This window comes from Populus euphratica, unplaced genomic scaffold, assembly GCF_000495115.2.
Source record: "Populus euphratica unplaced genomic scaffold, PopEup_1.0 scaffold93.1, whole genome shotgun sequence".
NCBI lineage: Eukaryota > Viridiplantae > Streptophyta > Magnoliopsida > Malpighiales > Salicaceae > Populus > Populus euphratica.
Genome location: NW_011499873.1, coordinates 1,045,777 through 1,073,478, shown reverse-complemented (window position 1 = coordinate 1,073,478; position 27,702 = coordinate 1,045,777). Strand labels below are relative to the sequence as shown.

General features: G+C 34.3%; 1 protein-coding gene across 6 annotated transcripts; it reads left to right on the top strand.

Annotated features, from left to right (window-relative positions):
* The first annotated feature begins 3,861 nt into the window (after positions 1 to 3,861).
* LOC105127808 (ARM repeat superfamily protein) lies at positions 3,862 to 23,398 on the top strand. 6 transcript variants are annotated; one of them, XM_011029237.1, is made up of 29 exons: positions 3,862 to 4,189; positions 4,845 to 5,072; positions 5,271 to 5,452; positions 6,107 to 6,227; positions 6,770 to 6,991; positions 7,246 to 7,462; positions 7,542 to 7,687; positions 7,780 to 7,937; positions 8,022 to 8,171; positions 8,242 to 8,290; positions 8,618 to 8,806; positions 9,598 to 9,771; positions 10,478 to 10,617; positions 11,964 to 12,090; positions 13,236 to 13,376; positions 13,523 to 13,591; positions 14,554 to 14,690; positions 15,393 to 15,510; positions 16,136 to 16,270; positions 16,376 to 16,572; positions 16,656 to 16,803; positions 16,894 to 17,034; positions 17,112 to 17,198; positions 17,286 to 17,753; positions 18,693 to 18,773; positions 19,513 to 19,559; positions 19,880 to 19,986; positions 21,788 to 21,861; positions 22,700 to 23,398. In XM_011029237.1, exons 1-29 carry the CDS (start codon positions 4,094 to 4,096, stop codon positions 22,730 to 22,732), a joined length of 4,182 nt encoding a protein of 1,393 aa, XP_011027539.1. In that variant the 5' UTR covers positions 3,862 to 4,093; the 3' UTR covers positions 22,733 to 23,398. The 6 variants fall into 6 exon arrangements, with proteins under 6 accessions (XP_011027539.1, XP_011027538.1, XP_011027536.1 ...); XM_011029236.1 differs by having other exon boundaries at positions 19,510 to 19,559; XM_011029234.1 differs by having other exon boundaries at positions 19,510 to 19,559; positions 19,877 to 19,986.
* The last annotated feature ends 4,304 nt before the right edge of the window (positions 23,399 to 27,702 follow it).

The following is a 27,702-nucleotide window of genomic DNA, read 5'->3' as shown; positions in this document are numbered from 1 at the left end:
CTGCAACCTTCTGGCAGCAGCAGTGTATGTAGCATCTTTTAGCGGCTAAAAACCTCTATTTTATTGCATAGCTGGAATCGTTGCAACATCTTATTCACAGTGAAATAGCACATGTCAGAACAGTTTGTTCTTGGCAGTCCTTCATTTCCCCCTCTCTTTTATATTCCCCCGGAATCCGCTTTGGTCATTCATAATTTCTTATTTATCATTTTGTTTTTTTATTTTTATTTTTTATAAGAAATTTACTTATTTTTGTAATTTCAACATTCAATTTTAATTTATAATATATTATTTTTTTCTCATCCTAGTCCTCATTCTTTTTTTTATTGAATTATTTTTTTTTCAATTTCACTATTTAATAAAAAATTACAAATGTCCTCTAATTTATTTTTTATTTTTATTTATTTAATTATTATTTTTTATTTTTTATTTTTTCTTCAATTTTATCTTTCAATGTTCAATTGGTTGGTAACTGAGTTTTATAATTTTTCCAAATATGATATTTTTTGTTTAATAACTTAGATTATAAATTTAAAAAATTAACATTGGCAAACTTTTTTTTACTTTCTTGTTTTCTTTTATGATTTTATTATTTAATATTTTTTAATAAACTTTATGATTTTTTTATTTTTTTTTTTTGCAAGTGATCTCAATTTTATAACCTGGTCACAGGTTAATTTGGGATAAATCAACCTTTTTTTTTTTCAGATTATAAGTTTATTATACTAATATGGACAAACTTGAATAATTTTTTTGTTATATAGATCAAATCTCATTATTTTATATTTATTTTGATTAGAATTACGATATATTGTTTTTTTTTAAAAAAAATATTTTTTCAAAGGTTATCATGATTTTTTTTATTATTTTATTTATTTATTATCATTACCTAGTATCATGATTTTTTTATTATTTTATTTATTTATTATCATTACCTAATATTTTATCAAATCAACTTATTTAACATGGGTTTACAGCCAAGTCGTGAATTTTTCTTGCGTTCTTTAAAATGGTGCTTGCGGCCAGGGAGCATCATTTTTTACGTAAGAAAATAATCCAACCCCCCTGTGCAGCGCGAGTCCATGTCTAATAATGAACTCCGAGAGGACGAGCAATCGATGCACACCAAGATCTGTGGCCCAGCGCTGTGCCGTTAAATTTTTTTTCTATTAGTATGTAAAAAAAACATCCAGGTGACGCCCGCATGTCTCCAAGTAGTGAAAAAAACAACAATTCGCAGCATAGATCCGTCGAGGCAAAAAAGCACGTGTGATTTAATTAGATTATAAAAGAACATATAAATTGACCAATCTAAACCAAGGGGAACTTGCGCGAAAAGGCTCTCGAAATGAAGAGAAAAAAAGACGATGAAACAAAGATTTTAGACAATCAAAAGAAAGGGAAAAACTAAAAAAAATGAAGAGAATAAAAATCGGATGCAGCAAACCAAGTAATGCGATTCGGGGTAAGCCAGCCCAAGAAAAAAAAAACCAAAATCTACCTCCAAACAAATCCAATATAGAATAGTGAATATAAAAAAATAATAATAGTTAAGAAAACAACAAACCTACCAAGCTAACTAGACTTAACAACCCAGACCATGCAAATAAAATAATAAATAAAATATAAAGTTTAATTTTTAAATAATTTAATGCTAAAAGCAAAATGTATAAAAAATATATAAAAAATAAATCAATTTAAGCTAACATGTTAAATTTACCGTTAAAGTAACAAGATAATGATAAACAAACAAAAATAAAATTCAAGAAAGTCATGAAATCAAATATAAAAAAACTTAAACCTTGAAGGATTGAACTTAAAAAGGAGATTAATTCCCAAACAATCTAGTATTGAAGTATGAAATAAAAAATAAAAAAAAAATCACGGTGAATTTAAAAATAATAATAGATAAAAACAACTCAGATCATTTTCAAATTAATTGAATTGTTTTATACAAACTAAACAAATAAACATAGTTGAGCCCAACCTCTAATTAAATAAATATTAAATGATGAAATTAAAAAAAATAAACTTAAATAAATAAATCAATCAAACCCAGCCAAGTTTCATAAACCTCGGCAGCTTGGTAAAATTTATAACTCGTGAAATCTCGTATTCGGGCTTAACAGGGAAACTTAATTCTCAAATAATTTAATGTTGAATAGTAGAATATAAACAAATATTATTTTTTAAAAAATTAAAAAAATAACAATTAAGATAACATGAATGAAATTTAACGGAAAAAAATAAACTAGAAAATGATGGAGTTGTAATCTGTGAAATCTAGACCTATGCTTGACAAATAAGCTTAATTCTCACATGATTTAATATTAAATAATAAAATTTAAAAAAAACATGTCAAGGTAGAAAAATAACAATCAAAATAATAAAAATTAAATTCAATATGGAAAATTAAAAAATTATAAATCACAATTTTCTTCTTTAAATAACCACTTAAAATAAAACAAATATGACTCAAAACAACATCAAATGAATCAAACTAAACAAACTTAACCCAAGTCAGCCTGGATCAATGTAGGAAACCTGCGAGTCAATATATAAAATCATAATAAACTTATAGAATGATGGAATATAAAAACATTTACTAGAAAAATAGAACTAAAAAAAAAAAACCCAAGCCAACCTATGTTGACTATCTAAACATGCAATCCAAGTTATAAGGCTAACATTATCCCATAAAAAGATAAAAAGACAACCAATGGAAAAATTACGAAGCCAGATCATTGACTAGTAAAATATCGATAGATAAAACTATTTTTTTAAAAAAAATATGATAAAAAACAAAACAAATAATAATTAAAATAATAAAAATTGAGGCTGGCATCAAAATTAAACGAGATAAAATGTTGATGGTGCAATTAAAAAACAAATTTAACTAGGAAAAATAATAAAAAACAATAAAAAAATAATGACTATACATGAAAGGTAAACAAATCAAAATATGATGAAATTGAAAGAAAAGTGAAATTGTTTAAATTATTTAAAATGAAATACATAACAAAAAATATCAGATACAAGAAATCAACAAATTAAAAGATTATTATAAAACTTTGCAGGGTTTGATATTAAAATCAAGAGGGAAAAATAAATTTATAACAAAAAAAAGTTACTGGCATTAAATTAATACAAAATCTGTAACATGTACCGCTCAATCATGAAGAAAAGAAGCTGTCATGAAAATTTAAATATTTTCATGAAAAATAAAACATGGTTACAAGATATTGTTGCACATGCCATTCAAATAATATGAATGTTGTTAGGAAGGTTCACGTGAATAACATGCACCGTCAAATTTTTAATATTAAATAATATTTTATATTTGTAAAACAATCAAATTATCTGTCTCTAGTCCTCCACTAAAAATAAAAATAAAATCACAATGAAAAAACTAAAGAACCCTTGAATACTAGTCGAAAATATTTTAGATTAAAAAGCAGTCAAGTCATTCCACTGTGCAATAAAATGAAAAAGTTCAAACAACTCATATACCATTTCAATAATTTTTACTTTAAAAAATCTTCTAGTTATTTTACCGTGAAAAAACATAAAAAATACCTAACTACCTCCGCTGTCAATGTCATTCTTTTAGTTAGAAAAGTAAAATTATATTTTTATTGTTCTAGTTCATAGCAACAACGAGTCTAGCTAGTGTAAAAATGCTATAGAAAAACTCTTCCCCTTTCTAGATTTTTTTTGGTTAATTGTTAATAATGATAATAATAATATTTTTCTCAAAAAACATGCTACAACCTTTTGTTTCCGTTATGTGTTGCCGACCTGGCACGATCCTAGCCGCCTCCCAAGAATAACCCACGGCCCATTAACCGGTTGATCTCATGTCCGCCCACTATACGGAAATCTCAACGCGTGAAAACCACGCGAAGCATCGGCGGGATCTTACCCGCTTGAAATCTCTCCTTCCCTCTCTAGAAACACGCTCTTCGCATTTGAGCAGATGCCAGTCCCAAACCAACAACAACAAAATTTCCCTCCTCTCGCTTTACCTTCACTCTCTTTCCACTAAAAAAACCAGTAAACTAGGTTTTCAAATCCTCTCTTCTCCAGCTATTCAATGGACGAATCTCCGCTTCAACTCGTTTCCGAAATCGGCGACCATCTCGGTCGACACTCTCGGCCCAACAAGGACTTGCTTGTCAAATCGCTCCGTGTATGCGTATTTTTCCTTTATTTTCACGAAAAATAATTCCTCGCAATAACACAAAAACCCTTGGTTTTGTACTGACTCGAATTTGTTCACTGTAGGCGTTTATTGAACTGTTTTTAGTAATTCACTTTAGAGAATTCGGGGTTGCTTCCAGTTTCTCTAAATATTTCGAACTGGCCTTCTTTTCACGAAAAATAATTCCTCGCAATAACGTGTTTGTAGTAATTGAACTGTTTGTAGTAATTCACTTTAGAGAATTCGGGCTTGCTTCCAGTTTCTCTAAATATTTCGAATTGGCCTTTTCTTCATGTTTTTATTTCTTGAAAAAGTTGAAATAACGTGTGAGTTTTCGCACATATATTATTTACTTACCCGTTAATACTAGTATTGTTACGGAATCGGGATCGATTAATTTATACCTTTTTTTTTCTATTTACTAATCACTAGTTGGTTTCTCCAAGAAAATAATGCTGATATGTAATTATTATTTTTTGTCTATTTTGAAAATTTCCGCTTCTGAATCAAATCTGATTTTGGATTTCTTTTTAATTTTTGAAAGTAACGTGTAATAATATATGAGATTTTCTCTGTACATCATTATATATTTATCTGTCAAGGTTGTTTAGATTTGGTTAATTTTAATAATTTTTATCTGTAGCAAGCTGCAAATGCTTTGTCACAAATTGAACAGCCTTTGGAAACTTTTAAAAAGGCAGAAGCTACAAAGAAGTTAGAAGCTGCTATAAAGCCCTTGAGGAAGTCTATTCTGAAGCACGATCTTATTAAGCATACTGACAAAGAAGTCAAACTTTTGGTGGCAATCTGTGTCAGTGAAGTGTTTCGTGTCTTGGCACCGGAGCCTCCTTTCGAGGACAAATATCTGAGGGTAATGAGACTCTTTCCATGCTCATACTTGTGTTTTTAGCGTGTTATCTCAATTTCTGGATGCTCTTCTTTACGCGCATCTGTGTGCTTGTGAATAGAAGTAACATGCATCTTCATGTTTGCAATTGTGCTGACATCTCTTCAGAATATTGATAAATAATGACTGCGACTGACATTGATCCGGTTTTCTTTTTCGAAGGATATATTTATACTTTTTCTCAACATGTTCAAGGAGCTCAGTGATACTGCTAGCCCACACTTTTTGAGGAGAGTTAAAGTATTGGAAACTGTGGCACGTTGTAAATGTTGTGTGATCATGCTGGATGTTGACTGCCACGATCTTGTTCTTGAAATGTTCAAAATTTTTTTCTCTTCTGTGAGGTTAGAATGCTCTCTCTTTTCTCTTTTCTCGGGGTTTTTTTTATATTTGTATTTGTTAATCCAGTCAACATAATTGAAAATAGCGTGCTTGATTTATTCTCTATGGTTTTCTTGATGTTTTCTTTTTCCTCTTTTTTCTCCCTTTTGGATCTTAACTATGTGCTGTGAAGCAAACTTGGTTGACTCAAGCTGAAGATGTTGGAACTCTCAATTAAAGTTACATAGTACAGCACCTCCTTGTAATGAATACTTAATGATGGTGTCACCTCAGAGCCTAGACACTTGGCTCCTGCTAATATCATAGTCTCCATGTTTAACTAGATTAAGTATATGAAATCAAATTTTCTTTCCTGCACTGATCTCGTTACCAATATATATACTCCCTGTCTTTTTAACCTGGGTCCTTTGCTCAGCAACTTCCAGTCAATACTCACGGTATGACCATTTGTGGATATTTTTTCTTTTATTGTAAAAATTTGATCAGCCATTGAGTTTTGGAGGGAGATTAAGTCATATAATTGAGGTTACTTGTTGTTTGCATGTAGCTCAGGCACTTTCTTTAGTTTTATAATAATATGTTTAGGCCGTTTGCTGTTTTCCTTGCCTTTATTGCTAGTGCAGCACTATTCATGGCTCTGTATTCTGCCTTTGTAGGGAACATCACCAGCAGTCTTTGATTGATGAGATTCTGTCTATAATGAAACATGTTTTAAACGAGGAGGCTTCTCAAGCACTTTTGGATGTGATTTTGCTGAATCTTATAAAGGAAGGAAAGGTAAGTATTTGTACAATATCTGGTTTTGGTTTATACAGCTCGCAGCGATTATTTCTTGTGACAAACTTGTTAAATGTGAGATTATATTTTAGACCAGTGATTTTTGCTTGTACAGTGGACAAATGCATGAAATTTATATGTTAGATCTAACTTGACCAGTTCTTTCATTTTGGGTTTTGAATGTCTTTTGACGGGCATTTCTTGAATGGAGCAAGTAGTCCAACCGTGTAAAAATTCATGCCTGAAATCTTGCCAAGGGTTCGTGATTCATGGCTGAAATATATAAATTACTATGACAGGAAATCTATTTGTTATGCCTTAAGTATGGCTTAAATTCGTGGACCTCTTCTTGCACTAGCTTGAGGCTTTAGGTTGGATGTTTGAACATGCGGTGTTTGCTCTCTTGACTAGGCCTATCAGTGGTTTGGTAGTAAACTGGTCTAGCTCTAACATTTGGATTCATATGAAATCCTTTCTGCTTTGGGCCAATTCCTGATGCCTGACTTCATCATGCCCCCTTCCCCTTCTGTTTTTCCCCACAGGCTGCAACTCCTGCTGCATCTCAGCTTGCTGCATCTGTGATCCAAACTTGTGAAGAAAAGCTTGAACCATTTGTTTGTGGGTTTTTAACATCTTGTTTCTTAGACAGAGATGCTGTTGAGAGCGAGCTTAAGGAATTTTACCACGAAATCCTTTTTAAAGTTTTCCAGTGTGCTCCTCATATGCTTCTTGGTGTCATCCCCAACTTGAATCAAGAGTTACTGGTACGACATCCTCCTCTAACTCATTTATCCTAACCTATCATTGCATTGCATCTTCTTTTTGAAGGTATATGACATCTCACTTTTATCACATGGGCTGAATATTGCAAAGTTTTTCCATGTCTTCTTAAAGGAACATTTGTTGCTTTTCCTATTACCTGCAATGTACCCTTATTTGTCCTGTTTCTTTTCCTCTTTTTATTTGGAAAGTTATCCTCTAATCTTCATTAAAATAAACTTTGAATTCTATTGTCTAGACAGATCAGGTTGATGTCCGAATAAAAGCTGTTAATTTAATTGGAAAGCTCCTGGCACTACCTGAGCATCATGCTGTACAGAAATATCACAATCTTTTTGTAGAGTTCAAAAATAGATTCTCTGATAAATCAGCAGAAGTTAGACTTAGTGTTTTGCAGTGTGCTAAAGCGTGCTACATAGCCAATCCCTCTGGGAATGTATCATGTGAAATACTTAGTAAGTGATTCAGCAAGTGAGTTTACTTGTCAATAAATAGGGTCTTTGAAATCTAACCTGTCTCATGTCAATGAATCAGCTGCTCTTGAAGGTCGATTGCTGGACTTTGATGATAGAGTCCGAACACAGGCTGCTGTTGTTGCCTGTGATCTTGCCAGGACTAACCTGAGGTTTTTTCCACCCGAACTAATATCAAAAGTTTCTGAAAGACTTCGGGATAAGAAGGTAATTCTTCTTCAGAAGTTTCTGCTCACTTGAATGAAAGCTGTCTACTTATGTGGGAAAAAAATCTGGTCTAACTCATACTTACTGTGCAGATATCTGTCAGAAAGAAGGCTTTGGAGAAGTTGATGGAGGTATATCGAGATTATTGTATCATGTGTTCTGAAGGCCTCATGACAGCAAGTGATCACTTTGAACAGATTCCTTGTAAAGTCTTGATGCTTTCCTATGATAAAGATTGTAAGGATTTCAGGTCTGATCCTTCACTTCTTTTGACTAGTTAATCCACCAATCTAAATTATGTTATTGGATGTAATATTTTATCTATATTCTCCAGGCCCCACAACATGGAGCTTGTTATTGCAGAGGACTTATTTCCTGTCTTTCTTCCTGTCGAGGAAAGGACAAGGCGCTGGATCCAGTTGTTCTCCCTTTTCACTTCTTCTCACGTGAAGGCACTGATATCTATATTATCTCAGAAGGGAAGGTATTGATAATGAATGCTACTGTAATTAGGATAGAAATGGCTGTTTTTGACCACGTGTCTTTGTTTTCAGACTGCAGACTGAAATGCAAATTTATTTGGCACAACGGAAGAAAGAGAAGGTATAAACTAGAGCATTGTGGCTGATAATAAGAAGCTTTTGACAATTTCACTTGCTTGTCCATTTTGATGAAACTTTAGCAGATCAAGTGTCTGAAATTTTCATGCATATCGGATTAACGTGATTGATATAAAGTGCACATATGCATGCAAAAAGTTTTTATGTACTTCTCACCTTTTGACCTGAGTTTTTTGTATGAATGGCTAGAGTATGACTTTTATTATTTGACTTTTGTTAAACGTCAGAGTGCTCAGTAGCACAGCTTCATGCATTTTTGTTTATTAATTCTTGGCTGTGATATATGTTTTTTTATAAATACATATTGCAGGACTGCAGTTCAGAAGACATGGAGAGGAGAATAAAAAATTCATTTGTGAAAATGTCAGCATCCTTTCCAGATCCTTTGAAAGCAGAAGAGTGCTTCCATAAATTGAACCAGATGAAAGATAGCAAGATTTTCATTGCACTGGAGCAATTATTGGATGATCGAACAATTAAAAGTGCCCAGCAAACTAGAGTGTGTAGTTCACTTCTCTTCCTTCTCTGGTGTAATTGAAAGAAAATATCAATCACAATACAACTTATGTCCTGCCTTATTTATTATTACCGTCAACTATCTTTCTGTATTGTTGTCACATGCTGTAAATGCTTCTATTGATTTGCTAAAACAAAGGATCTTAGTGAGCTGGGTCAATTTTATAATGGTTGTCTTGAATTCTTTGCATCTTCATCTTAAAATGTTCCATACTATGCGAGAATCAAATTTTACTTCTTGCTAGAGACTTCAAGTTGAAACTTAGTCAGGTTTCAGGTTAACCGTGTCATGTTATAAACTAGAAAATATTTGCTCCAGTTACAGAAGCTCAATACACTCAATCTTATTCTCAATTTTGCTAAAATAATGTGAAAGGCACTCATTTTTTCTTTAAGCTTCACACCTATCTTATCGGCACTACTGGATCAGACAGGGTGCACTTTACTGATTCTTGCTGCTCTGTACTTTACCTCCTTTGCCGCCATGATTTCCAGTTTTTATGTTGCTGTAACTTTCTAGTCCTATTGTATGATGAGCGACTGTTTTTTGTGTGTTTATGTGCTCATCTTACTGCTGTTTTCTTCTATGGTTTGAGAGTTCTATGCAAATGGAGATGAGTCTGGCTTTTAATTCGATGGATGTGTCATTTTCCTTTAATAAGTCCTATTCATGAGCTTACTTCAACCTTTGTTATTTGTGAAATATATAATGTGCTTCCCTTCCTATTTTAAATATTACCTAATTTATTGTATATTACACGCTCTTTTTCTCAGGATAAATTTCTGAAAATGATAGGAGACAAGCATCCACATTTTGAGTTTCTACAATTACTCTCCTCAAAATGCTCATTTAACATATTCAGCTCAGAGCATGTTCAATATATTTTAGATCATATCTCCAGCAGTGGTTTTGAACAACATCTCAAGGCCTCTGCTAAATTGCTTCTGGTAAGGATTATTGCCTTTTTAGATATGCATAAAGCTCCCTTTTTCCTCTTTTTTTTTTTTTCAAGTGGTGATGAAATGGCATTAAAATGCTCTGTTGGGATATGAGATCCAAAAATTAGACAAAACTGATGGCAAATTCTTGCCCACTAGACTGTGAACTCTTCTCAAATTTACAATGGTTGGAAATAATCAAGTTTCTTGATGAAAACAAAATTTGTTCTATATGTTTTTTTCTCAAATTTTATAGGTGGCTGCATGGGATTGCAAAATGTTTTTCCCTCCTTTAGATTAGAACAGCTCGGCTTCAAGATTTAAATATTTGAATTTTATTTAAGTGGTTGTCAATGTTCAGGCAATCTTCTGCATGATTGTTAAGCTAAGATGATATCACTTCAGAATTTACTTAAGGAACACATTTGATCTACTAGCTTGCCACACACTAGCATTTTAGTCCCTACTTCAACAGAAGCTTCAGAGTTATTTGGTGCATCAATATGCATTGTTCTTTATAGTGGTGGTAGCAGCCTTGGAATAGGATTTGATTTGTAGAAGCAGTCAACATATATTTTAATTTTAGAGCTTCTTTAAGTGTTATAATAGCAATGTTAATGATGCTCAAATTAGAGCTTCTTTATCATATAAATTTGCATTTTCCTTTATTGAAAATCCAGTTCAATCAATATAACTGACACATTGCGTAATTTAGGCGATTATCAGTGTTTACCCCTCTTTTATGCGGGGTTTGGAAGAGCAGTTTCAATTGTTGTTAGAAGAAAACAATTCAGTTAATGATACGCTGGTTGAAGTCTTGGCCAAGGCAGGCCCTCATATTAAAGCCAAATTCAGGTAACTTCACCATGCTTTATGATGATATTGGGACTACATTTCATTTTGTAAGCAAATGTAACTATCCGTCTGTTCAAAATCTGGGTCAGATTATATATGCTAATTGTATTCTTCATGTTTAATCCAAGTGAATGTGTTTGAGGGAGGTGTTAGTTATTACTAGGTATAATAGTGAATAACTTAGGTTGTTTCATAATGATTTTAAAAAAATATTAATTTGAAGCAAAGAAAAAAATTCAAAAAATTAAATTTTTTTCTAAAGTATTTTTGAAACACAAAAACTTGAATGCTATTTCATTCAATGTTGTCAATATGCATTGAGGTGCTTGCCTAGGCACTCCAAGCGAGGCAAGGCAAGACCCCAAAGCACAATTTAACTAGGCGTTGCCTAGGCACTTGCCTGGAGTGCAAGCATCGTCGGCCGTTGAAGCAAACACCTAGTCAAAATATATGTTCCTTTTCCCTTTTTTTTAATTGGTATGTGTTTTGATCAATTTGTCCATATTCTTTCTATGCACCACCAAAAATAATTTAAATGTATATTTGTAAAATTAAAGAGTAGGGTTTAAAAAAGAAAAAAAAATGAGTTGGAGGCACATTTGGCAGCCACGCTTTTCCAAAGAATGAGGTACATCTTTTTGTTTGTTTTTTCTTCATTTATTTTCATTCTTCCTTTTCTTTCGGTCTTTCTCTATCTTATTTCTCCTTTACCTATCTTTCCTCTTACTTTAAATATCCATGGTGTTATGGTGCCAAAAAAATCATTTTTTTTTTAAAATAAAAGAACATTTTCTCAAATCTCAAGTTCATCACTTATCAAAACTTCACAACTGAATTTTTTTTTCTTGCTGTGTTTACTTTTTCTTAAACTTCCAATTTTTTTAATCAACTCAGTTTATTTCAAACTTCAAAGTATTTTGAGTTTCTCTTTGATTTTCTATTCTTTATTTATAACGTATATGTTTTTGATATATATATATATATATATTATAATTTATACATATAATATGTTTAATTTATCGCATCTTGCCTTGGTTCATTTGGGCAAGCACCTAGCGCTTACTTTTTCTTAAACTTCCAATTTTTTTAATCAACTCAGTTTATTTCAAACTTCAAAGTATTTTGAGTTTCGCTTTGATTTTCTATTCTTTATTTATAACATATATGTTTTTGATGTATATATATATATTATAATTTATACATATAATATTTTTAATTTATCGCATGTTGCCTTGTTTCATTTGGGCAAGCACCTACCGCTTCAGGCATTTTACAGACTTGGTGCCTTTTAGAGCCTTTCGCCTTTGACAACATTGATTTCATTCGACTCTTTGTTCTCCATGCAGCGAGTTTTATCCATTGTTGGAGAGAATATGCCTCAAGGGAACTCGTTTTCAGTCGAAGCATGCTGTTTCTGCAATTGCTTCATTGGTTGGTTCTTCTGATGAGTTCATTTTCTCAAAACTTTGCAAGGTGTGGGCTCCCAGCTTCTCTTTATTCCTGTTTTTTGTATCCATACTTTAAGCTATTAGCTATTGTCTCATTGCCTACTTTTGATGCCTTTAAAAAGAAAAGATGATAAGACAATCTTGTTTGCATGATGCTGTAAGAAGATTATTTCCTTGAGTCACAATGCCATTCTGGGGCTATTGTAACTCAATACCGAATTAGCCTAGCCCTTGTAATATGAAAAGATTTCTCATGAATTATCCAATGGCTCCGGCTATCTTAGGCTAGAACAATACACAACATAAGGTGCTGTTTTTTTTTTTTTTTTTTTTTTGGGGGGGTTATTTCCTGGTTTCTTAAGACAAATAACTATTTATTTTTCATACAATTTGACACTGACATTTACAAAAAAAATCTTTTAACTTTCTGATGCATATTGGATCAGGTAATGGAGATTATCATATCCTATAATTTGAAATTCTTTTCTCTTGTTCTGTTTTGGGACCGCTTTCTTTTTTCTATATGGTGAATGCTCATGTTTGATTTCACACACTTGCAATATTGCACATGTTTACCAATTTTTGTTCATATTAGAGGGACTTATGATTGGGTAATCATGAGGTGGTTGATTGTTAGTGTTAGGGGGAAGGGGGAGCTAGGTTTAATACCCACCATGGAGGGATTAAATCTTAAGCACCAAAGTAGAGGCAGGGTTCTAACTTGGCCACCCTCTTGCATAGGGTGTAAACAAGTTCAATTTCAAGCAAACAGTAGGAATTGAACTTGTGACCTCTTGATAGAAGCCAAGAGGCTCAAGGCCACTACCATTGAGCCAAATTGGTGCCAAACAGGAATTCAATGTATTCCCTTTACATAGTTTTATGTCGGTGTTGATAGTTTCACTTTATATTTATTTATTGTTTGTCCTTTTAAAATTTGGTAAGCTTCACTTCTTTAGTGAAACTTGATTTGAAGGAACAGTTTTTTATTTTTTTCAATTTCCTCAGGGACTGAGCAACTTCAATCCTTTTTTCTTGTACATCACAAATGAATGTCTTTTGTCACAGCATGAATAATTCCTTATTGTTAGTGTTTATCTAAATGTGTAGTATTTTCTAATAAATATGTGCTTGTGTTTTGATTATCATGGCTATTTTACATCTTTACAGGAACTTGTGGATTCTCTATATAGTGGGCTGAACACCCCAACCATATTGCAGTCCTTGGGCTGTATTGCGCAACATTCTGTTTCAGCATTTGAAGCTCAAAATCAAGAGATTAGATCATACATATTTGGAAGAATTTTTCAAGTAATATAAGCATGATAAATTTATCTTCATCTAATATTGTTCATCCAGAATAAAGCAGCAAAAAGAAATTTTGCATAACATCTCATGTACTGCGTGAATTTGTGTGTGGAATGGTGTGGCACTTACTGTGGATTCTTTCTTTGTAGGTGGAATCATCTGAAGATGAACCTTCAGCTGATGAGACTTCTGAGTGTTGTGATTCTTGCAAGCTGAAGGTGAGCATTATGGAAGGGAAATTTCCCACAGAATTATCAGTCTAAAGTGCAAATATGCAGTGATTTTCTGTGTGAAGACTGCTTTAAACCACTAAATTTTGAACTTATTCCCTTGAGACTTGGTTAACTGACAAATCATTAAAGTGTGAGTATCAAGCAATTTTGGTACAAGGGAGGACTGACTAGATTCCTTTGATCGCTAAACAACTTTAGTGCTAGCATATCTAATATAGATAAGAAAATTAGCGGTTGTACCAGCAGCTAAAGTTGAAATCAGAAAGAGCAACAAGTGTTGGGATGAGATTCCAAATCTTGTAGTTTGTTCAGTTTCTCTGCTCTAATGATATTGCTCCATGTTTCAAGTATTAGTTAATCGGAATTTTTTTTGTTTCATTATTAATGATGTTGGATCTTAAAATAAGTTGCCATGATATGATTGATTTTGCAAAGCTATGAAGAAGTAAAACATCCAAGATAAATGAGTAGTTTCTTGGACATATTTAACTTGAGCACTCTATCAAGTTTTTCCAAATCATTCTTGTACAGTAGTTGTGATTCTTTAACAGTGATCTTGGTCATTCTTTAACCATTATTTGGACTGATGCAGGTGGGCAAAACCATGAGTTTGATTTGCTTATCTATCATCTGCTAAGTTGTGTCTTCCTTGTACAGTAGTTGAGATGATCGTCTATTAAATGGTTCTGTGCTGTTCAAACCATCCCCTGTACAGAACTTGGCATAATCCAAAACCACTAGTTTGTTTTGCATAATTATGAGTTTGATTGGAGATAAATCAAATCATTGGTTCTTCACACCATCCTTGTACTGTAGTTGAGACAATCCAAATCCATTTGCGTGATTTGTTCGGTTGTGAGTGGTGTATCTGTACTTTAAGTTTGTGAGACACTTCACATGCTTTGTAGCATACCCTTAAAGCTTATTTTTGAGTGTTATCCTTGCAGATTTATGCGCTGAAAGCACTTGTCAAGAGTTTTTTGCCACATCGAGGATCTCATGGCAAGCGGCATATCAATGAATTGCTAGATATTTTGTCAAAGTTGCTTCAAACAGGCTATACTATTGATGGAATCACCTCATGGTATTCTTTGGAAAAAAAATTCATTTCAGCAATCTCAATATTTGCTACGCACACTAAACATAGATAAATATATGAAGCACATAGGTCATCATTACTCTTCCCAATGACAAACCTGTGTTTAAATGCATCAAATATTTGATGTGTGATTTGTCATATCTATTGATACCAGTTTCTACTAATATGCATGACCAAAAGATCTATCTATTCTGCAGGCTTGAGTTTGAGATATGCGCAGAATGGATAGATCTTTTTGTCATGCTTGTTAGTATTTATATTGGTATCTATAGATATGACAAATCACACATCAAATATTTGATGCATTTAAAGTGAGGTTTGTCACCGGGAAAAGTAATGATGACCAAATAACATAAACATGTTCATGCACATTGGTTTTCCTTGGGTATATAATAGGTGAAATTCAGTTTCCTAAGCTTCTCCTTGTGACTGTTAACATTACTCTGAAAAATCATATTTTACACTGATGAATACATTATAATTATCTTTATTATCAATACATCTCAATCAACACATTGTAGTAGCTTTTTGGAATAAAATAAGGAAATGGGATCATGATTTGTATAAATAAACAAAATATGGACTCTGGATGTAAATTACATACCTATCAGTTTTCGTTCCTTGATTTATTTTTTTCCTGATGTAAAACCTGGCTCTTAAAATGTGTTACTGGACTTTTTTGGGCAGCGACCGCGACAAGCCTCACGTCAAATTAGCTGCTGCGAAATCTGTTCTGCTGCTTTCTAGGAGATGGGATTTACATATTTCTCCAGAGATTTTTCGCTTTACAGTTTTGATGACAAAGGTATGTGAAAAGATGAAGACAAGTTTCCGAAAGCATCATATGGAATTTAGGGAGCTGTTGATGCCTGCTTCATTTGCATAACATTTCCTTTAGGAGATGAAATAACATCTACTTGCACCATTTGTTTCTTTTTACTATGTTGCTAAAGTATCAGTGGCTAGTGCCACGTACTTGTTTGGGGAAAGAAACTATTTGGTTTTTATGAAAATGACATGAAAAAAATAACAGTATCTTCTGGCCTGATGATTCTGATGGGTTGAAAAAAGATCATTATGGAGAAACTTATTCTTGGATTGCTGTCTGTTGGATGTTTGTTTGGGGATATCTAGGCAACTTTTAAAATCCTTTTATAGATCACTTATCTTGAAAGGCTGTTGTTGTAATCAGTAAAACAGCTAGTAGGCTCATTGACAATGAATAAACTGATCATTCAGTTCTCTTCCCAAAGCAATCAATATGTATGTATGTTTACTTTCAAAATTTAAAATTATGAACCACCATGTATCAGGTGGATAAATCACCACAGAGATGGTATTTCTTGTTGGTTGCTCTGCTAGTATGTTTTATAAGTGAATTTGCTATCTTCCCGCAACATTTTCTTTGTTTTACTTTTATCAAACTGCAGGAACCCTGTCCCTTTGTCGGGAGATTATTCCTTGATAAAATGCATAAGCTGTTGAAGGAGCATGCTATACCGACCAGATATGCTTGTGCTTATGCATTGGCTGCATCTGATCACTGCAAGGATCTGCAAGATGCTGTATGTTTTTGTCCCTTGTGTGTGTGATTCTTATATAAATATAATTTCAAATACTATATGTTTAGTCTCACATCAAATAATGTCTGTGGATACTGTTTGCTCTAGTCATTTAAATACATCGAAGAATTTATCAAGGAATATAGCAGAAAAGCTCAAATTCGTCAAACATCCGGAGTGCAAGAAAGCTCACCTATGGATTATCCAGCATACATTGTTGTTTTCCTAATCCATGTTCTTGCACATGATGCTGGCTTCCCTCCTGATGGCTGTCAAGATGAGCAAGTATATGCTCAGTTTTGCAGGTGGGTAATCTGAAGCAAACTAAGTACTCATATTCATATAATTTTAGTACCTTGATGTTACTCATAATGCTTCTCTTCTGCAGTCCCCTCTTTTGGGCCCTACAGGCATTGGTAAATGCTAGTATTGTCAATGGTGACACGGGACTTATTAATGAAGCAGCCTTGTATTTGCTCAGTATTTTTCGTGCTATAAAAAAAACTGAGGATGCTGTTGATGCTCATAAAACTCCTGTTAGTATTCTCACTTAGAGAGTGCCTCCTTTGTTCACCTTCTGATTGTTATAGTGCTATATTGATTCCAAAATATTATTATGAATGCAGAAGCTGCTCATTCTGGCAGAGATTGGGATCTCCATAGTAAATGAATTAAATCATAATGTCATTTCCCCATCACTTGCCCCCAAGCAGATTTCGCTGCCATCATCATTATATAGAATTAGTGTTGTTAAGAAGTGTGATGAGGCAAGTTTTCTTTTCTTAAGGATCTATGTTTTCTGGTGAATTAGCTTGTTAACTTCTAATTTTTTCATGATATGCAGGCTAGCTTGAAATGTCTCACTAAATTCAGTGTTGATGAAAGTTTTGTCAAACGAGTAGTCCACATTCTCAAATCTCAAATATCTGGGGTATATATCTGGAAGGCATCTTTAACCTAATTCCCCTTTTGTTTCATATTTCTTTAATGATTTCATGTTGTATTTTGTTTATGCTAGGCTGCAACCACTACTCTTTCCGAACGTAGGAGAAAGGGTCAAGAGGTTACCATTCAGTCTTCTGATGTTGAACACCACACAAGCAACCCAGCATCACAAAAGATTGCTAGTTTGTCATTAACGGGTACAAGAGAAAAGCAAAAAACTGCAGCTAAGGAAATTGGTTTGGGATGTAGACAAAAGCGTGCCCTTTCTCCCATTGATTCTGAATCCGTGGTATCGCAGAATGAGCGGTCTGGTATTGCCATGCACAAAGATGATGCAAGTAAAAGTTCTAAATCCATCTTGGAGAAAAAACAGCGCTTGTTATCTCGTGCTTCTGCAACCACAAAACCCTTAAAGCTCGAATCTCATGTTTCGAGTGTAGACAGAATAATTCCTTCTTTGAAAGAAAATGCCGAGGCTAGTAAAAGTATTACTCCCTCCAATTATCCCAGGGCTGAGCTTAAAGAACCTCACAGTTTGAGGGTAAGTATGATCTCTATCTGCATGTATGTATCTGGGTGCATGTGCTTGTGTTTGTGTGTGTATTTCACTTTTAGAATTTTGGGTAGTATTTCTTCTTTTTGCACTGCTTAATAATTCATTATCAAGAACGAAGCTCACATCAGAAGATACTCTGAATACTATCTCCAGCTAATGAGGACTCTAGTTGAAGAATTACTCTGGGAAATTGTTGAGGCAATATGATATAAACAACTGATTTTTTGTCGTTTCTTGTCAGGTAGAGTGGTCGAATCCTCACAACACTAATCACAGAATAAAAATACAGATTGTGGGTTTATTGTGAAATAAAGGACGAAACAGTGTAATGTATAAACTACCTTCCCTTATTGTTCACCAAGCAAGTCATGGGTGAGCCATCAAGGAACCTGAATACATCAATATATTCCATATAAGTTCTTATACCCCTATACCAGATAGATGTATTTAGAAGATAGCTAAATCTTATTTGTTGATAGATCCATGTTTATAGGAGCTTATGATCACTTTGATGGAGAGATAAAGAGAGAAAACTGTGTTAACATAAGCAGGAGACTATATATGTGGGAATATCACAAGAAAGAAGCAGTGATATCACAATTCAGAGGTAAAATGTGTAACTAAAATGGACTCCATATCAACTGTTAGATTGAAAGGAAATTAGTAATTGGGAAAGTGTGTATGGCGTTCATTTAGTTTGCTCATGAAAATTGAAAGATGATCGCCTATATTCATATACCGAGGTGTATATCCCCTTCAGATGAACAGTTACTTCACTACTACTGGAAGATGTGTGTTTTTTTTTATCAGCTATGTCATTTAATGAACACTCTGTGACTCCACTCTATCTGGCACTCTGTCTATCACATCAATTTTTTGCAGGCTATTTTTCTCTTGTAAGTTTGGTTTTCACATTGTTTGCAGATTTCTTATGATAGTGGTGACCTTATATGCTTGGATAGTGAGAGCCATGAGACTGTGAGTGATAACTACCCATTGGAAAAGGTGATAGCTAAACTCTGTGATCCCTAGTTTTGTTAACAAAGCAACTAAAAGACTCTGGCACTTTTGCTAGAATTATGTGTTAACTGTAGAGTTGGGATGTTTGCAGTTCCTTGATATTTCAGTTTTGGTTATGAATTTGATTGACTCATGTGTTGGTGACAGCCCTAGGAAACTTGCAGAGCTGATTTAAACACAACAATGAACGGAGTTTATGTGCATTTGAAACCTTGAAAACACAGAAGTGTGTTGTTTTTGTAAGCCTACTTTTACCATAAAAGGCATTATGGGTATTTTATTACAGAAGTAATATAAATTAATTGTCAGCATGAATCCAAATAATTAGTTATAATTTGCAAATAGCAGGGATTAATTTAAAATTCTATTAAAAAACACAGGGACTAAATTATAATCTATCTCATTAAATTTGTCCCACAATTTTGTAGCAAGTTTGTAGTGGTCTCATCTTCCCCTTGGAAACTCATTTTCGGGAGGCAAGATGTCAAGATATCATATCCTTTGACAGAATATCTTAAACTTAAATTTAGAGAATTATGCTCTTTGTTTCATATTCTTTTCAATTCTTTGATTCGAGGTGAGGTTTATTATTCTTCTATACCTCTGACAGGCTACTATGTTTTTATGTTATCTTACACCACGTGTCTATTTTGACAATCAGAGCCATTGTTGATTGGATCTTTCCTTTCCTTTTTCTTTCTTGGTTTATGTTTTGTGTCAGCAGGAGACCTTGCTCACCAAGGTGTCAAACACCTTCCATCCAATTCATTGGTAAGCCATCAATAATTGCCAATGTTTTTAGCAGTGTCCAACCGTATATCTGTAGGCATATCATTCATGCTACTTGCTGAGTTGATCCGTTGGTTCTTCAATTGAAGGATGATGCACATGTCATCTCATTTTGTCGTTTATGGACAGCAGAATTGGAAAGAAAATTCAAAATCTTTGATTTTAGTAGTTAATTTTCTTGAGATGGTTTCAGTAGAGTTCCAATAAACTGTTTTGCTCTCTCTTAGCTCGTGTTTTCAAAATTCTCCACCCCAATTCTATTGCTTTCACACCAATCCTGTTGGGTGCCCTTCTTTCAGCTGTCAAAGAGAAACTTGTAGTGCATTTGGAGATGGTACTGTGAAACCGACCAAATGCTTAGCAAGCATGGAAAGTGGAAGGTTCTCTGAAGGAGTGACTTCTTTTCCTGGTAAACTTCTGCTATCATTGCATGTTTTTTCCTGGTTTAATGAAACATTTGTTAAAGGAATATTGAATAAATGTTAGCTTACAGCAAGAAGTACTCATATTTTGCACTGTCTTACTTCCAGTCTTGAACTGTTTCCTTTTTCAGATTTCCTCAAATATCGATTAATATAAGGTTTGGTTTTATAGTGACGGTAATGCACAGATTAAAAATAGGATCAAATATCACAATTTCTATTTCTGAAGCAATAACTTTGTAAATAATTGCCTTTTCATTTGAGTACAATTGCCATTCCTGGCTGCTTCTCTAGGCAATAGTCTCCGTAGATGCATCTGCAATTGAGAGATGATTCAATACCTGCTCCTGCTCCCTCATTACATTAATGCAGGTTCAATGGTGAGAGGAGGCAACAGTACACTGGTAGTATTTCTATAATTCCTTCAAATAATTTGGTTGAGAGGAAATGTTTCTTTGAGTCATCTATTTGAAAGTGTTGTCATCATACAACAATTAGTAATATGAACTGCTAAAAATTCTGTACCAATTGGTTAGATTATTAGAATATCATAAGCTGCCCTTAATAAAGCTTTACGAACCACCAAGGGAATTCTTATAGAAACAGAATACTCAATCCCTAGATTTGGGGCACTCGTTATGAAACAAATACTTTTTTGAGAAGTATATGGTGGCTCATGGCTTCTTGAAATGCTGGTTTAGAATAAACTGACTTGGGATTGAACCCTGAACAGTATGTTAATGCATCTTTTAGATTTGAAAGATGTTAACAATATTAAAAAAAAAAATACATCATTGATTTCCATCATATGACAAGAACTTTGAGAAAAGGGAGCTCTTGAAGCTACTGCATTCATCTGAAAGGTTTTATTTGTCTCTACATGGTGCTTAGCTGAAAATAACAGTTTGGAAGCTATATTCTGCATTTCATAATTCCTTGCATGTAACAAGCATGTAGCAACAGGCCCATCAAATTGGTGCCTAACTTGGATACTTGGTGCTTAGGACACACATTGTAAAACCCCACCCCGGTCTAAATACTTTCTTTTTTATTTTTTATTTTAAAAGGGGACAGAGATAGGTAAGTATATTTAATATAAAGAGTAAGAAATTAACCAAGGGCTAAACTATAAACATATATGAAAGTGTGGGTCTTTACACAAATCCTCATTTAGAAAGTTTTTATTTGTTTGGAGTCCTTTTTATGGCATGTCATAATGTTATTACATGACACATGAAATATGACTTTTGGGTTATGAATCAGAGTTCATTACATTGGGGACTGAAAGAGATCTTAATGCATCATGATTTAATAGTGAAAAATGTTTTCTATGGTTCCCCAGTATCATTTTTGACCTTCTGTTTTCAGTTATCCATCAAATAAAGTATTTATATTCATCTTCCCATAATGGAGATGTTGCATCTAATGACGTGATTGGTCCGTTCTAGCAATTGGTCAAATAATTGGTCGGCCCTTTAGAAATTTTAACACTCATGTTTCTGTATTTACCTGTTCACCAAATTTAACTTAATACCCAAGCTCTCAAATAGATGCCGCCACCTCCCATGTCAAGCTGTGTGAAACTTGCTATCCCTGTTCAGCTGTGTTGGCATATTAGAACACCTCAAGTGTGCACGATCTGCCTTGCAGACAAAGCTGTGTCTGGCTTTGGGTGAAATTTGTTGCTCATTTAAGTTAATGAATTGTCAGAAGCTGCACTACAAGTGTCCTTCACGAAGTTATTCAGGTGCTCTTATGAATGATAAAAAAACTGACTTTTTGGTGCAGCTAAGGGAAAGAAAGGACAGAAAGTTCTCTTGGACATATCAGCGTCAGAAATCATTGATGAAAATGAAGATTGTGTAAGCCTGACTTGCTTTACCTTCATTTAATATAGCATGATCTGAAAGTTACCATAAAGTAGGATTTGCAGACTGCTTTCTGATGAAAAAGTGAGCATGACTCTCTACAAACCCAGACCATGAAAATGTTTATAGTAATGTTTCATATTTTTGTCTAACCTAAAGTGGACAATATTTTTTTGAATTAAATATCCTAAAATGACACTATCCTTTGTTCTTAAATTATCGAGGGGAGTTTTCTAGTAATATTTTATTTGTGAGTTAGAGTAAGGTTAATTTGCTGAGAATAAATTTCTGAAAATAAGAATCTCACTATAAGGCATTACCAAACTTACCAGTGAATATAAAAATCAATCCCTTACCCTTATGGTGGCTATATCTCAATTTGGCAAAGGTAACGTCATATCTGTTGTTTTAAATCGAATTCATATTTCATATTGTGGGATACTGCACCTTGTTCCTTTCTTTCTTTTTAGCTACACTGCATTTCTTAATTGGGGGTTGAATCTGCACTTTTTCTGCTTTTAAGCCTGTCACGTTGTTCAAAATCTGGAAAATTGATATGTTGTTCGTTCTCTTATTTGTTTGCTTTTTTGCAACAACGAAGTTGTAGTTGATTTGTAGGGCGTGTTTGGCACTGCAGCCAAAACGCTGTTTGTCCAAAATTTGATTTTGTTTTTCTTGAAATGATTTTTTTGTATTGTTTTGATGTGCTAATATAAAAAACAAATTTTAAAAAATAAAAAAAATATTATTTTGGTGTATTTTTGAGCAAAAATCACCTTAAAAGTCTTCTTCTATACTCCCAAACAGTTACTTACAGTGTTGCTTCTTTCAGATTGCCAGAAGAACAAGGCGACAGAAAGTCTGAGTTACAAATGGGCCGTTCGTGTTCAGAATTAGATCTATGAGTTTAAAACCTACAACAATTTGGATGAATTACCCCGTGACTCTTGATGAATGCCAGTCTTCTCCATATCATCGAGGAAGCGTGGAAGTCATATCTCATAGTTTTTCTCCCATCTATTCCTCATTATTGATATAGTAATTATAGAATTTGAGATCAGGTCCTACCCTCACTCCCTTTGCCGGAGAATAAATTTGGCAAGGTCTAAAAAAATGCCAGAGAATCAATGCTGTATATAATTTTTAAACGTACTTCTTTATCCATTTCTAACAAATAGGAGTACCAATTAGAGAAGAAAGTGTTCACTGAACATGTTTTTCTCGCCATGGAGGCAGAATCTGTTCCAAGGAATTATGATTGGTATACAAATTAAAACTACTTGCTGAGAGAAGGAATGCCTACTTAAATTCCTGATGTAACTAGTTCATAAAATAATTTGTTTTCTTGAGGGTTCATTTTTTTATGGGTGTTGGCATGATTGGGCTTCATGGTGGGCGTAATGCTGTCTTGCACAATTTCTTGTTCATTGCTCTTAGTCTGGTCAAACCTCAAAATGGCTACCAAATATGTAGATATTTTCAATTATCCCTTCGAAGTTTTGTATCAATCTTATTCCCAAAGTTACCAGAATTCTGAATTAAGTCTTTCCCTGCATATTTCATTATTCATCTAAATTGTAGATTTGTTTTGGCAAGAAACTACATCATTGACCCTAATCCAACAGCTGATAGCTTTTTCTGGTATGCCCTTGCGCTTGCTAGGTCCTAAATTCTCTAAATCAATTTAACTTGGATGTTTGGTGAGCTATTGAAGAGATTGTTTATTCCTTTACTGCACTGCACTATGTTCCATAATATTATTGTCAAAACATTAACTTGTCAATTTCAGGTGGAAACAAGCGCTTCCAATTGATTACTGATCCGAATATATGGCTCGATATGCTTGCCTTTCGGGGTTAACATCCTCGGTTTATCCACTTTCTAATTTCAAGCTTCATTTTTTTGTTTTGTTTTTTTTTTTTTTTAATGATTCCTGCAAATTCATCTCATTGGAAATGGTTCTATTGCCGCTCCTTGAAATGGTTGGAAACAAGTGGATGTGTAGCTTGAATACATGTTTCAGGTTCCCTTTCGAATAGCTTGTTATAATTTTTACATCACGTTTTTTTTTTTATTACCTTTAAATATAATAAATATGTTTGGTTTGGCTTAACATTGACGTAAATAACAAAAATTTTACAAATTTGAGCCAAAATCTTACTTTAATCACAATCGAAAGTTAGGATTTTCAACTTATTAATTTAAACTTCAAAATTATTACCCTGATTTAAATAAGTTGTTAAAGAGCTATCATTTTTTATCAAACATCTAATTTAACTCTATCATGAGTTATCTATGACAATTCAAAAGTCATTTATTGTAAATCATGTCAATGGGTCGTTAGTGCTTTTACACGAGTCATTGATGACTATTTTCAAATAAATTATCATCAATATTACCCATCTGTTAATACAGAACATCCATTTAATTTCCCTTTCAACAGTTCCTCTGTTTTGTGTTTTTGGCAATGGGCTTGAGGGGGTGATGGGTGAAAGTAGTAAAGCTTGGGGTACTTGAATTTTTAAAAAAGCTTCATGAGGAAGGTTTTATTTTTTAGCATTAATTACAGGGATGTTATTTGTAGAAATCAGTCTCCTTGGCAACTGGCGACTAACCGAAATGATAATTGAGGATATTTATTTCTTCAGTCGTCCTCTCCAGGACTAGCACTCAAGAGTACCTCGAAACTACATGTATATGTGCAATTTTTGTACCAAATGCGCATGAGCAATTCTATTTTTTTCCTTCTTCTGGTATAGAGGACAGTTTACGTCAAAACAGAAACTAGCGTCCCAGAAGAACTAAAGTAAGAGCATCATTATGGAGAATATCAGTTAAGCCTTTAGGACGAACTGGAAGAACCTTGCAAGACACATATCACCAGAAGATCCCAACTTTGCCAAGAAATCCGCCCCGCGATTAACCTCTTTCAAAGTGTGCTCGAAAGAAACAGACCAATTTCCGAGACAAGGATGATAAATATCAGAAATGATATATAGAGGGAGGGATGAGACCGCAGAACACCAATGGAAATCGCATGGACTGCCTCAAGCGAATCTGATTCGATCACAACTTGCGATAGCTAAAATCCCAAGCAAGAAGAAGGCCTTGTATAATAGCTTCCAGCTCAACCACCATGATAATTGTGTGCCTATATAACGTGAAAATCCCAGCAGCCATCTACAACTTCATCTCGGAGAATGCCAGCAATACCAGTGTGAGATGAAGGGCCAAGGAAGCTACCACCAGTGTTAAATTTCACTGAACCACTTGGAGAAGCTACCTTATTAGCAAACAGGACACGACAGAATTTTATCATCTAAACCACCAGAGCCTACCACAATCCTTAACAAGAGAGTTAATTTGATGGAGCTGTCGAGACATTGACAATATGGACCCCTGAACTACCTCTTGATTCCCCGCACACCAAATAATCCAGCATGCCGTCACAAACAAACGGCGATTCTCTCACTGCACATGACGATCAAAGAAATGATCGTGTAATCGATCCAACCAGGTAAAGGTAAAGAAGTGGTGTTGAGAGCGAAACACAAGGAGTTGCTGTCAAATCGCCTTAGCCCACGGACAATCACGCAAAACATGCAGTTCTGCCTCCTGTTCACTTCCACAACGGCTGCATATCGGAGAAGTTGCCGTACCTCTTTGAAAACGCAAAACATTGGTTGGTAACCGCTGCCACTCTAGATGCCGGAGAAAAAAGCGTGCTTTTGGGGATATCTATTTTCCATGATATCCTCCAACGATAATTTTTTTTTTTTTTTTTTTATTTACGTGGAGTGTCCGGGTCAGCTTACGCGCACCACGACTAATCCCCATGGTCTACTGAACATCCTGCAAGCCCAGTAAGCAAGTAAGGCACCGCGAAGATGACAGGCGTGCATGGTGAGGTTCGAACCCAGATGCAGAGAAAGGAGACAAGCCCCTTCCACCGCTAGGCCAAAACCTCACTTGCCCTCCAACGATAATTTATTCCGACAGGATAAGGAACTCGCGCAACAAAGTCAAAACCAGCCTTAGTTGTATATCATCCAGTGTTCCCAAGCTAATGTATCCTCTGTAGAGAAGACTTTAGCAAGAGGAATAGCAAGCAAAGAATCTCCAACATTCACAGGCAAAGGTGCGCGGAGAAAGGATAAATCGCATGAGACAGCATCAGAGACAATGTCAGCTACCAATAGACTCCTGTCACAAACATCCATAGAAGGCACTAAATAAGCAAGTGGACATGAAGACAACCACCTATCAAGCACGAGCAATTTTAATTCTGTTGTGAAATAAATATTTCGTTCGGCCTTTGTTTCAGTTTGCGTCCAGACAATTTTTTTTTTTTAGTAGAGTCCATGTTTCTAATGTTTTTGGATAGCCCTCCAATTAGCCTTCCAAATAAATAGTAAATCTCAATTGAGTCCTTAAAGAATCAATGGAGTTCACAAATGAGCCCTTTTCTCTGAAATTATAATTAATTTTTAATCAAAATGTTAAACTTTCTTCACGGGACCAGCAAAAGCACAAATCGGATTGTAGCTGTGGCACGACTCCACTGGATGCTCCTTCTTCATCTTACTCTAATACTGATACTAATGATGGTGATGGTGTGTGTAATACTCCTTTATTTTTATGCCCTGCTCTTCTAAGGTTTAATTGGAAGGCTTGTTGATTGATTTTGAATGTTGCTTGCATGGAAGGGTTATCTAGAGATGAGCTATTTGGGCAATTCTTTGCGCTTGAGAAAATGCACTTTTTTAGAACAACTCCTGATGGGAACGATGACCCTCCCCTACTTGTTAGGGCGACACGGTTGTTTCATGATGCTTTAAATGTAATCTCTACGTTTCTTACTAGCACTCTAATTGTTTGTGGTTCATCGAAGTAGATTTGAAAATTTACCAGCACTCTAATTGTACGTGGTTCACCTACGTAGATTTTCAAATTTGTTGTCTAATGCTTGTTTCTGTGTCTGATTTATTGCTTTCTTTGATTGTTTATTATGTGTCATATCAGGAAATGGAAAAAAATAGATGCCAGTCATACGACCGCAGCAGTCTAGCTGAGGCATCAAAGTCACAAGGTGCACATGAGCGTTCTCCCTCCTTGAAGTGGCGAATATCTTGTAATGCTTTCTCAATATCTCTGATGCAGACCAGTCTGAAAAAAACTTTGTGGTTGTGCTACCAAAAATAAACCCTTTAAATGTTTATTTGTTTCTGCAATTTTTAGCAGTTGATGAGGTTCTTAGCAACTGTATAAAGGGGGCCATGCAGTGCAAACCATACTCTGATTCAATAGAGTTGTATTCGTGCGCCACTTCACTTTGTGAAAATAATACTGTTTGCTACTTTAACAGTTCCAGTATTAATCCTTTGTATAAAGCTCACAATATCTGAATCTCTCACATAGAAGTTTGTCTTGTGCTTGCATCTATGTTTGAGGACTTAAGTATGCACTCTGTGCGAAATTATTTGGTGCCATGACTGGGCCCTTTATAGCGGCATGTATAGATTCACAGACACTCAAGGTTTCAATCGATTAACATGCTTCATGCACGTCGGGGAAGCTGCTTACACTCAGGTTCACCAATATACTGAAGCAATTAGAGATTGTCTTAAATCTTTCGAAATCGACCCGGGTTACAGTAAAGCCTACAGTCCCCTTGGATTGGCATATTATGCTCAAGAGAACTACAGGGGTGCTAGTACAAAGTTCATCGGTTAAACTCTTATAAATTTTAATACTATTAAAAATTTATATAGTTATTAATAATTAAAATACACTCAAGCTAGATTGAACATTCATGTTAATATTTCCAATGAGATG